The following is a 12969-nucleotide window of genomic DNA, read 5'->3' as shown; positions in this document are numbered from 1 at the left end:
GCGGTGAGTCCGAGACTGTAAATCGAAGAGCCCCGTGGTATCATTCGTCATAAGGCAGTATGAAAAACACAAGCACAACAACCCATATATGGGCTTACACAAGAACCGAAACCGAAACTCAATAGCTTCTTTTCACCACTAGGCGGCCCACGAGCGCAAGCGATGGAGAATAGAGGAAGGAGAAGAGAAAAAGAAAGGAGAGAGAGTGTGAGCTTCGCGCTCGAACGGCGCGCCGACGGCACTCGCAGAGCTGTCGCATCCACTAAAAAAAGGCTGAGGCTAGGGTTCCCCTCCTGAAAAGTGCCTGACGCAACGTCGATCTCCCGTAACATAAGCAGCGCGTCGCAGGGCCTTCCATGTGCTACAGTGTGCCTCCCTCATCGTCGACGACATCTCACCTAAGCACGACACCGCGTGCCAGCAGCTCGCGGCAGCGACACTCCACGCGGGACAGGAGCTAACGCACGCGGCGTGAGCGCGATAGCCGCCTTGAAGCGACGACCATGCCGCCGGAACCGAGCGCCGAGTCGCAACTGATGAACCCCGATGTCCAGGTGCGTCGGGGTTCCGCTTCGGAGTCACCCAAGGGAAATTCGGTAACGCTGAAGAAGGAGCTGGGCCTCTTGAACGGCGTGGGCATGATCGTGGGGGTTATTATAGGCGCCGGAATATTCGTGTCGCCCACGGGGGTCTTGCGGTACGCCGGCTCCACCGGCATGGCCCTCGTGGTGTGGGCCGCCTGCGGCTTGATTTCCATGATCGGGGCCATGTGCTACGCAGAACTGGGCACGATGATCCCAAAGTCCGGAGGGGACTATGCGTACATTTTCACCGCCTTCGGCCCGCTGCCGGCTTTCCTCTTCCTCTGGGTCGCTCTGCTCATCATCCAGCCCACGAGCAATGCCATCGCGGGAATCACATTCGCCAACTACATCCTCGAGCCCATATACGCCGGCTGCGCACCTCCGGACAACGCAGTACGGCTCGTCGCTGCGGTGGTCATATGTAAGTGCGCCCACATTTCTCACCATCAGTTTCGGCCGCCGAAACGCGTGCTGCACCGCACGCCTTTCGCGCCAGGCGCACTCACGTGTTCGCTCTTTTCTTGTTTGTATTGCGCACTTTGCTCGCTCCGCAGTTGGTTGTGCTTGGCACAGCTCTCTCCGATGCTTTGGCTGGTGGCGTGCTGCCGTCCAGCAGAGCAGTCGGGTGGCAGTCGTGCCTCTAAGGTTACGAATTATTCCAACCTGCACTAATAATGCCACTCACTGATCGTTTAAGACGTTCTTGTTGATGCTTCGAATTTGCGAACTCGCTTCGGTCAACCATTGCGAAATATGTGTCGCAGTTTCTTTTTAACGGCTTTTATAACCATCTCACTAACTGTACTGATTAGAAGCAGAGTAATAAATGCTCTATCGTTTTTAACGGATTCGCCGCAGACTGTCTCGGGGTATTTTGATTTTATTAACCGAACCCCTCTGCAAATAGACATCCAAGACGGGACTATTGACAAACGGGACATATTTTGCTGGGCCCATCAGGTTGGTTTAACTGGACACGCGTAGTGGCTGTTTGCGCGGTAGTTATGCGGAAAACGCGTCCATATGGTAATCACGACACGTGCTGCCACGGAGGTAGTAGTTGGAAGGGGTTCGCTCTCTTCCAGCTTCACATGCCGGTTTTGGTATTTCGAAATAGGATTACTCCGCAAGAATTTAGTTTAGGCGCCAGAAAGCGATACCCGTCATGTGACGCCTTACGAACTCCGTTTCGTTGAATACACACTTGCATTTTGTACGTATACCGCAGCTTTGTTTACGTTCCTTTTCTTTTTCCGACTCGGAAATATTTATTGTACTTGCACTCATTGATTTGAGGGCCAATGCATAGCCCACAGATGTGTTAATATGCTCATTTGTTGTTAAATTTGTTAAGAAAAACTTTAGTGCAAGGAATCTTAAGGGCTTCAGTTTATCTCGTGCTGAATGGAGACAGTGTCATTCTCGCTTGTCCTGGCTGCGCAGCACTTTGCAAATCCCTGCAAGGCGCGTCTGTGGCTAATGGGGGCCATAACGTCTATAATACACGCGTCTGGAGATAACCCCGGCCACGCGGTGATTGGGAGTAATGAGAGGGCTGGTGCTTAATGACGTAACATCCTCGCTAACTGAACGGGTACGAGACGGAGCCGTTTCTGTTTCGGTCCTAAGCTGAAGCGTTGTTGAGGTGGCTTGACAGTTCTTTGTGTTGTTCGTTCATTGAGCTGTCAGTCAGCCTGAAGAAATCGCAGTTGTTCTTGCAATGGTGCCGCGCGCTCCTGAACAAAAACAATCAACAGTAGAAATACCCGGAGACACTCTTACTCTGCGTTATCCAGTTTGACTGTCGATTACATGCATAACTAGAGTTACCGTGCTTGTTTACGTGGTAATCTTTTCTGCGTGTGCGGAACATCAGCTATGAGAATTCGTTACAGCTGCAAATGCTGTATAAGGGCGTTTAGTTACTCTTTATGTGCAATAGATGCGATCTAATGACGGGTTTTTAAAAGTTCAGATTTAATGTGAGTTTTGTTCGCATTAAACTCTGTGACCACGAGGTTGCCTGAGCTGTGTTCCTTTGTTGACTAATTTGCTACAAAAGGAGTTTCAGGAGTCAGGAATCCCTCCGCTCCGTTTTGTTTGAAGGGACGAAGTTGGGGAGAAGTCAAAAAGAAATTGAATCGCGGAAAAAGAAGACTTGTTGCAGTGCTTGTGGTCTGTCCGCAGTTTATGTTGCTTGGCAGCACGTCAGTAGTCTGGAAAAGCCTATCACAGTTCACACACAGATATAAAAATGCAAAAAGCAAAGAAAATTGTCTGGGCACTAGAGTATTGGTCAACACGTTGAACTGCCTCGTTGAGAGGATGCAGTAGCACTTCACGCACGTTCTGAACTTTTTTGTCTGTTTCCCAGATCCCCTTATGTGTATTTTGTTCTATCAGTTAAAATAACGTAATTAGACAAGCCAGTGAAGACTAGACGCCTCTTCATTTTGTCATTTTGGACTGCCCAGAACTGCTCACAACTATGCGGGACTGGCAATTAAAAGAGACCGAAATTTTAAAAGCGAGAATAAAAGGGGGGACGCTTAACTTTGTGGCCAAGGCCATTTTACGACACCGCCGCTGATGCTTTTCAGCAGTGCAACTATACGCCTCGAGCGCGGCCTGTAGGGGCGCCACTGAAATCCCCCTAGCGGCCCGTTTCGAAAGCAGGCGCGGGAGTCCGCATCCGGCTCCCCAGTGCCGCCGCTGCTTTTGCGGCACGTTCACGCCGGAGATTCTCCGTTTTCGGGCGTTTGAAATCACCGTTTATGTGGAGCAGTCACTCTGTTCGCAAATGGGGCGTGTTTACGAGAGTATAAATGTTCCTGGCGCGACCTTAGTGTGGTATATTCGATCTGTATAAGCGCCAGGTGTGTGTCACAGGCCAGCGTCGCAGAACCGGCGTATGATGGAGCCGATTGTAGTTACACTGACCTGAATTTACTAGCAGTGTATCCGTAACCACCGGGTCCTCAGATGTCCATGATACGGCTATACACTACGATTTAAATCGGTTTTGTTCGCAATCAGCGGAGCACTCATACCTGACAGCACGCCAGTTAATTACGTTTGCCAATAATATACCTCAGATATTGATCACCACCATTTACAAGCCAGTCTGTGTTAATTTCGGGAATATTCAACAAAAGTACGATGGACAATGCATAATTATATTCGGGATCAGCACACGACAAAGTCGTCTTGTCGTGAGGTGAGCGCCCGCAAACATTCAACTGCTACTAATATCCTCTGCGAGCAGCGCGGAGACGGGCTTAGAATATAATCCGCGCCCGCGACTAATCCTTCTTCGAAATATCGTCATATGGCACAGGGAGCCTGCAGAATAAAGCAGAAACTGAAATCAGAAGGCCTTATCACATACCCCATGTGCACTCTTCCAACGACACCTTTCACCGCTTGTTGAACAGCCTACCCTGTATACTTCCAAAGATGCGTCCGCCGTACGATCAGCTGTTTGTTGAAGCAGAAAAACAAAAGGAAAGTGAACGCGAGATTTGTGTGTGATTACTAAAGCGTTCATTGCTTGATTCCGCTCCGCATTTGTACACAGCGTCCCCCTCCCCTCCCCCCCACCGATGTCTCACGAAATAGCAGTGCATTTCGCGTATAGTTGGTCTAGTGAACCCTACCTGGCTTAAGTTTCGACGAACGTCTTTAGCATGTCAGAAGCTGCACTGTGTTTTTTTTTTTCATTCCTGTTAGAGCTATTACGTTTCTTAATTCCGCACTTGCACAGCATTTATTTTTCCGTGCTTTCATTAACTTGCCTTGGTTCTTGCTATATGGCGTGTGTGGGCACATATTTAACGACGCTCAGGCTTGGAATATACTTAACATTTTCGCAGGGTTTATATCTTATAAAAGGCATAAGTTATTGTCCTGGATTGGGTAATCACATCCCCGAAAGGCGACGTATATATTCGAAACGAAGCCGCATTCGTTGTCCACGCAGCAAAATAAAGCCAAACTCTCATTGTGCCAGTATCAGGTCTAAACGAGGCGACAGTAGAATTCATTTGTGCCTGATGTTTTGGAGGTGACAGGGGTGATACGTTGCTGCCGTCGCCGACGCCCGGAAGAGCGGCGACGAAGCGCGCAGAACCGCGTCCCCGGGTAGCTCTTGCAGGCGATCGCGGACTCTACGAAGACGCAGCTGCTTTTTAAGTGACCTAAACGTACTCTTTGCCTATAGACGTCACCATAACAAGTTTTTTTAGGGCGCGGAAAGGCGAAAAGAAGCGAAACAGAACCAAAAACACGGCACGAGCCCCTATCAGCCACGTAGCGCAAATCCCGTCAACACCGCGGAGAAGCGGCGGCAGGCGGCGCAGCGATCGCGAAGCTCGAGGCGTATAAAGTGCGGAGCAGCATCCGGGGCTCCATACGTGCTATGGCGCCGGATCAGTGTAGACTCAGATGCAATAACACTAGTCGTGCAATAAGCGATGTCGTAACGACAAAATCAAATGAATTAATGCCATGTGGCCGGTGTGAACGCACTGCAATTTGAAACGTGGCGGAAGTGTGCTAATAACTGAAGGAACGACCCGGTAAAGCACGCTTACATCACTCATTGGGAGAGAGAGAGAGAGAGAGAGAGAGAGAGAGAGAGAGAGAGAGAGAGAGAGAGAGAGAGAGAGAGAGAGAGAGAGAGGGATTACATTGCCCAAGGGCTAATTCAGGGGGGAGGGGTAGTGACCGGTACAGGAACGTCCCCGGTAACTTTGGCCGCCCGATCGACAATAGGCAGTTTTAGCATATCGTTACTGTGTTTGCGTTACCGTTTACCGTGTTACCGGAAGCGCTGGCGACGGTGAAGCCTGTGCCGGTAAGTTACCGTTCGCGGTAACTCTCGCGCTGCGCAGTCTACTCCCGCAAACACGGTAAACGGTAACGTAAACACGGTAACGATATGCTAAAACTGAATCTGAAGCTAAAACTACCGCTGAATCTGAAAAAACGTCAGCTCAGCACGGCTCGTTACTATAAGCAGAGTCCCTCAAGGACTCTGCTGTATCATCGTTTTTCTTGGTGCAGTTCTCAAACCCGGACCAACCGTTTTCCGGCCACCACAAATTTTGATGTCTTCTGTGATAAGATCGACACTTCAGTGCTTGCTTTCGTTCGACTGCACGTGACAAGTTAACGTTATTGAAAAGTCGCCGAAGGCGTGGCATCATTCAGTGTCGGGGATACATGAGAGGCTAGCTTCAGCGTTCGCGAAGTGCAGGGCTGGCGCCTGCAAGTTTTTGACAAAATGTTAAGAACAGTGCTGAAGTGTCCCCACTTCGGTGCACGCATTGATGCGAGCTGCTCATCCAATCTTCGCATTCTCAGAGGTGGCGCAAGGCGCGTTGATCTCAGCTGGGAGCACGGGCTAGGAGTCGTCCAGTTTTCAGCTAGGATGTTGCCAAGGGGACGAACATTAGTGCTGACTTGCCCGCTGACCAAGAAGCTGGCATTCTTGTGCTTCGGTTGGTGAGGTAGAATGGCCATTTTCTATCTTCCCGATCCAACGGTTCCTGACAGAAGAATGTCTCTTTCAGCCGCGCCTTGACCATTTTACACGCCTTGACCAGGTCTTTTGCAATGAAAAGAAAACAAGAAAAAAAAAAGCGACTATCCGTCTCCGCTTCGTGGCAGATGACACCATGCTATCTTCTCCTGCCGTTGCGGAACAATATCTGCCGAAGTTATCGTCGCGCACTTAGCACTAAGTGCCTTCCGCGCCAATTTTTTTCTTTTCTGGTGTTCGTCCCTTTGATCGCGAACTTCACACGCCTGGCACGATACGACAACGAAGAGGGGCTTCAAATGGCGAGACATAGCGTGTGTGCCCATGTTAACAAACAGTCCGCGTGCTTCCGAAAACTCGAGTGCGCGAGAATCGTGGCACGGCTGCCGCCTGCAACGTTTCTTGTCGTGGGGTTAGGAAATAAAGGGACGGGAATTAGTCAAACTTTTGTTGATGGCTACGTTGGGTGGCTCAACGTAGCCATCAACAAGAATAAGAACCTCAGAATAAGAAGAAGAAGAAGAAAAGAAAACGTTACACTTCTAATGCGTTGATATTGTGCAAAGCGTTGAAAGAAGTTTTCTTGTCACTGTTGCAATGCCCGTGCACATGCGCGAATGCTTTTGCTCTTTTTTGTTTTTGTCTCTTTTGTTGGGGGCTGTTGATGCTTGTTACTTTGCCTAATAAGACAGGACATGGCGCTGATGTCTCCATAGTTGTATTTACGAACTCCTCTCACACTTCGCGCCAGCAGCGGGTAAAGACAAGAAACTTCCAGTCACTGCGCTCCCAAACTATCACATGAGCAATACTTAATTGCCAATAATGCTAGCTCGTAATAAGGTGCGGGTGTGGGGGAGAGGAGCTTGGGCGGGCATCCTCGCTTCAAATCCCTTCTGGTTGTAATCGATATGGTAGTCTGGTACAGCGTTACAGGTGCTCGTAATTCATACCAAATTTCGTGTTCTCCCTCCCTCCCTCCCTCCCTTCTTCCCTTCCCCCCCCTCTCTCTCTCACACACACACAGAGAGAGAGAGAGAGAGAGAGAGAGAGAGAGAGAGAGAGAGAGAGAGAGAGAGAGAGAGAGAGAGAGAGAGAGAGAGAGAGAGAGAGAGAGAGAGAGAGAGAGAGAGACGCACGCACGCACGCACATTTTTCGGACTGCTTCATCTTGGGACAGTTTTACCGTCTCCATCAGTCCAAGGAGCGGTCACCGAGCATATTATGCACCTAAGTAGTACGTGTGCGTGTACGTACATATATTTGATGACATGGAAAAACAAAAAAAAACAGCACAGAAGAAGAGCTTTATTCAATCTCGCCATTCGCGGCTGTTTTTGTGGTAGGTGCGAAAAACGTAAGCGACTGTGTGTCGAGAATTGGGCACACGTTAAAGTTCCCCAGGCCATCGATTAATCCGGAGACCTCTACCACGACACTCTCCATAGCCCTGGTGTAGCTTCGGCACGTCAAATCTCAGAAAATTGAAGGAGAACTGTATCTTTCGTTCGCGCTTTCCGACCAACCCAGTCTATCATCTTGGAGGAAAGGTAGCGTGTTTGTGCGCGATAGCAAGTAGCGTAACGTACTCGCGTGCGTGCCACTATCAGTGCGCAATTTTACTACCGGCCGTCTGAGTGGAGCGAAAGCTGCCGCGGAACCTGGAGCCGCGTGCAAATGCCGAGAAGAGCGCCGGAGGGACAGGTCGGCGAGTCCGCCTAGTTGCAGCTGGGGAGGACGCGCGCGCGTGTGTGCTTTTTCCTTCCACGTCTTGCCCTTTCTTCGCTAATTTACTGCGCCGCCAAGGCGCCTCGGCTTTACGCGAGCGCGCCAGACGGCGCCCTTAAGATTGCCCACGATTCCCAGACAACGATAATGTATAGCCGCTGTCTGGCTTTCTTTGAAATGCGCATTTTTTTATGGGCTGCTCAGCTTTCTCGCTATTCGGTTCACAATACAGACGACACCAACGTTTATGACGCTCTTGGCAAACAAAGATGACCTCATCAACCTCATGTGGGGCTCGTTCCTAATTTTGGTATTTTTGGGGTATGATGTTCCTGGTGTTTTTGTTTTGAACAAGTTCGGTGCACCTTTTTCGTTTTTTTTATCGGGAAACAAGGTTATGCGATGTGGTTGTTGTTGGCCATTATGCATTCTGCTGACAGTTTACTGGTTTTTTTTTCGGTGGCGTTTAGTGTCGCCATACGCGCATTAGCTTAATACCCGTCGCCCACACTCGTCCGTTATTGTTGTCGCCCGCTGCTTCCTTCGGTACTGGTTGTTTACTGTATTCGTACCTAACACACGACGCATGTAAGACGACATGGTCATGACAAATTTAGAATCGCGATGTAAAAGAGGCTATATTCCAATAAACACTCGGGGGTGTGCTTCACCACAGCACAGCTGAATGATCAGTCCTTGCAATTAATGAGCAGAAGGAAGCCAACGAAATCCCAACGTACTTGGAAAACGTGGTCTGTGCTGTGACGTTGCTTTTTGACGCTGTTTGCATTAACACAGATCAAAGTTTTGGTCAGATCGTGTACTTTAGAATAGTAAAATTTTCTCCGCTGAGAGCAGAGAAGGGTCACCTCACTATGCGCGAGTCATACCTACATTGATGTTTTCTAGCTGAAGTATGACTGCGTCTCGCATAAAATCTAAAGCAAAAAAAATAAAAACATTTATTTACCAAATTTAGCGCGTACAAGTGCAAAAATAACGAAGCAGTCATGTAAAATCTGCACACGAGGTTGATATTAACCGGGGGGGGGGGGGGGGGTAGAAAACCTGGGTTGTACCTAATGCCCATCCTGAACGCATCCAACGACCATATTTTCTAACTATTGTTTTTCCAATTCTATTCTTCTGGCCTGGACATAATGGATGACGAAAGCGGCTTGCGGGAGCAGAACGACGAGGGAGAGAACTAATAACAATGCTGTCACAGCCCGGAAGTCTTTGCTCGGTACAAAACCCCGACGGACCTGCTAATTTTTTTTTTTTTTTGTAAAAAAAAAAAACGCATCCCGTAACACAAGCGCACTAATTCGTTAACAATACCTATTTTACTTGGTATTTCAAAAACGGCGATGCAATTGTTGCTTCGCCACAACACCATAACAACCATGTGTGCAAAATAGGTGAGTTGTGAGGGTTAGCGTAGGATTTGCCCCGGTGACCCTGGGCAGCGCTGAACGCACAGGCTGTTTCAACAGTAAATGTACCTTTAAAAAATGTGTGTTTTTTTTTTTTTTGGGGGGGGGGGGGGGCGGAGTGAATGGATGAGATTGTGCTCAAGCTTTTCTAGAAGGTCGCATTTTATGGTCTGTCTTTGTTCCTGTAATTTATTTATTTATTTATTTATTTATTTATTTATTTATTTCATGTACCCTCATGGCCCAAGGGCATTGGAGAGGGGAGTGGTACAGCGTACATTTTTAGCAGAGAATAATGTGCAACAAGTTTCTTTACAGACATAAATTAAACGCAAAAAATATAGCCGTATTATCCAATACCATACAAGGACAGAAAGAAAAGGGAACAACTTTTGATTACAAGCAATGCAACAATCAGGTACTTCAACCGTAAAAAAAACTAAAAAGATGTACAGTCGCGCTCACTATGACCTACACCGCTCATTAGTATTCACAGCTTTATATGACCTTTGTCTGGCACCCGGGGTTAAAGACCAAGTGCGCATTAAGAGAACAACGTCCTAATGAATCAAGCCTTATCCTAACGGATATGCCCATAGTCATTGTTTTGACTATATAATCGTCTGAATACTAATGAGCGGTGTAGGTCATAGTGAGCGCGACTGTACACAATGACAACAGTGCAAAGCAGGCAACTAATCAGTAGCCTGTACTCCAAAGTGCGCGCGCAGCCGATTTTTGAACTCTTCTAAATTGTTAATTTCAACGACCGCTGCCGGAAGGTGGTTCCACTCTGACGACGTCTTTGGAATGAAATATGATAATTAAGAAGCATTACGACAAAAAGGCGTGCCCACTTTGTGGCGATGATCCATGCGCGATGAAACGTATATATAGGTTGCCGGGGCGAACAATGCATTTCTTAGATATGAATTCATGTGATATATTTTAAAGAACAAGCTTAAGCGCGAAATTTTTCTGCGTAGTTCCAGGGGTGTCAACGATAAAGACTGCTTCATAAGTGTAACACTAGCTGTACGATGGTAGTTAGAGAGAATAAATCGAGCTGCGCGATTCTGAACAGCCTCAATAGCATTTGTTAGTGCTTTAGTTCGGGGGTCCCATATCGAAACGGCATATTCAAGCTTACTGCGAATTAACGAAATATACAGAATTTGATTTGATTGATTGTAGGGTTTAACGCGCCGACGCAACGCAGGCGATGAGGCGCGCCGTAGTGGAGGGCTCCGGATTAATTTTGACCACCTGGGGATCTTTAACGTGCCCCGAAATCTCGTGCACACGGGCGTTTTAGATGCGACTGCATCTCATTCACCCGCCTTGTCCCTCCATACGGCGTCGTTGTCCGTCCACACCCCTCCCCCATTCTCCTCGCTGCGCGAGCTGCGCTCTCCGCCGCTCACCCCCTCTCCTCTCTGATAGCGAACACCCTCTCGCGAGGGGCCTTGGATTGGATTCGATTGGATTGGATTGGCTTGGCTTGGATTGGATTGGCTTGGATTGGATTGAATTAAAGTGGATTGTGTTGGATTATGTTGCGTCATAGCCGCGCCACGTTGCGTCATAGCCGCGGCAGGGGGTTCACGGCACGTTTCACGCGATGGGAGAATCAACCTAACGGAAACAACAACGGAACCTTCTATGCGTCGCATCTACACAGGGGTTCCCGCGAGGGGAGGTGGGCGTAATTTTTGCTTTTCGCCTCCATCAAAAAAGCGGCCGCCGCGGCCAGGAATCGAACCCGCGACCTCGTGCTCAGCAGCGCAACGCCTTAGCCACTGAGCCACCGTGGAACCATACAGAGAGTTTTAACAGAAGGTGTCGTCATATAAAAATTTCTAGTAATATACCCCAGCATGCGGTTAGCGTTGGCGATTACGCGGCTGACGTGACTGTTCCAAGAAAGATCGGAAGTGAGTAAGACACCCAAGTATTTGTTCGTGTTACTGTTTCTAATAGCGTGTCATTAAGGGTGTCATTAAGATCATTAATAATCTAGGAAACAGCAACGCCCCCCCCCCCCCCGCCTCTCTCATTTTTGCAATCGAATAAAAACCTGTTTTTGCCTATTGGCGCAGTTTAAGCCTTTTTGGTTGTTTTCACCGCATGGGAGAAATTTAATCCGGCAAGCTTGGTTCCCATAAGCATAAACACGTTTTTGTTGATTTCTAAAATGCCGCGAGGCATTGCTGTCGTATTTGTTATTTTAAATAAAATTGACCTTAATATGTGAAATGTGACCTGCGTGCAACATTGCATCCAATAGAAAACGATATCTGTACAGGAAATTTACTTAAAAAAGCTCATTTGTTGTTGCACCATAGTAGAAAGATCTGAAGCCCATTTGCTTCCAGGTTTTCCGCTGCAATGGAAATGCTTTCCGTTACAACCATGGAGGCAAAAAGAACAAAAGAAGAAAAAAAATACGTGCATGCAAAACTAAGGTTCGGCCGTTTTCGCTCTGTACACTTGCCATTTCTGGATGTTTGAAAATTTTTGGTTGGAATCGAGTTTTTAAAGCGAACGCCTTAGGTCTTTATGTTTCATGGAGTGAGTGAGGTACAGGAAATCGTTGTGTGGTCCACATAATCGCACAGAAAATGGGAGCGCGCGCAGGGAAAGGGAAACAGCAGCTCCGGAGGAGGGTAGGCTGCTGTCGCACGTGCAATACGAGCCGCCTTGAGACGTGAGGTTGCTGACGGGGGCGAACAGGTGGCTCATGGCGATGGCGAGTGAGCGGAACGAGCTTCGTAGGGGGCTATAGAGGGCGTGGTCCAGTGGTAACGGGTGCGGCCGCAAAGTTCAGCACAAAGCTCAACAGCAGATCAACAGAAGGTACAACTAGGCTTTCGCCTTTACATTCCTAGAAAGTTCTAAGCTTCCCCGTAATTAAAAAAAAAATAGATTCGCTGTTCCCCAAATTGTTTCTATTCATTTTTTTTTAAACAAAAGCTCGCTATCATACTTCAGTGAGTGAGTGAGTGAGTGAGTGAGTGAGTGAGTGAGTGAGTGAGTGAGTGAGTGAGTGAGGGAGGGAGGGAGGGAGGGAGGGAGGGAGGGAGGGAGGGAGCGAGCGATTTTAATAGAAAATGGAAAAGCAATGGACTGGGGATATTTTGAACTCATCTGGAAGTTCACCAGCATGCAACTCAGTCCGGGGGAAGGGGAAGTCGACGAGCCCCTTCCCAACTCCCCGAACACAGCTTGCACGTTGAGAGCTAGCATGCATCCTGGTATCTAGTGGATGTGTCTCTGAGGCTGACCACTCTGATTTCTGTTTCCGCTGCGTTGTAGGCGAAAGATAGCGCACTGAAGGCGCTTGTGTTCCCTCCACTCGGAACAAGTGCACCAACAAAGTTTCCAGTGAAGACTCAACTGTCCTGTAAATACGACGGCTAGCTTTGAGGAACCCTCAGAGGAGAAGGGTGGAGGCTCGTGCCGCGACTGCGGCGTCAGCAGCGGCAGCTTTCGTTGCTGCCAAGGCGCGTCACGCCTGCAGCGCACAGCGCCCGTCCCAGCGCTATCCCACATCTCCTGGCCGCGCATCGTTGGCACTGTATACTCGCGGTAGTCTTTATCGTTCAGCACACACACAACCACTGCGGTATGCGCGTCGAGTGCCCTGGCTTTTCTTTTTTTTCCCTCTTCGTTCTTTATC

The 12969-nt window shown here is 48.6% G+C and overlaps 1 protein-coding gene across 1 annotated transcript in view; it reads left to right on the top strand.

The window, feature by feature from the left end:
- Positions 1-210: 210 nt before the first annotated feature.
- The window catches only part of Mnd (L-type amino acid transporter minidiscs), a 107111-nt gene continuing 94352 nt past the window's right edge, over positions 211-12969 (top strand). Inside the window, exon 1 of the mRNA XM_077687160.1 lies at positions 211-1005. Within this exon, the coding sequence (XP_077543286.1) occupies positions 504-1005 (502 nt within the window). The 5' untranslated portion in view covers positions 211-503. The remainder of the gene's footprint in view (positions 1006-12969) is intronic.

The sequence above is a fragment of the Haemaphysalis longicornis genome, unplaced genomic scaffold (genome assembly GCF_048455015.1).
Source record: "Haemaphysalis longicornis isolate Haplotype H1 unplaced genomic scaffold, Haemaphysalis longicornis Haplotype H1 scaffold_1, whole genome shotgun sequence".
In the NCBI taxonomy this organism is placed as follows: Eukaryota; Metazoa; Arthropoda; class Arachnida; order Ixodida; family Ixodidae; genus Haemaphysalis; species Haemaphysalis longicornis.
Note: the sequence above shows the minus strand (reverse complement) of the source record. Positions and strands in the feature narration are given on the sequence as shown.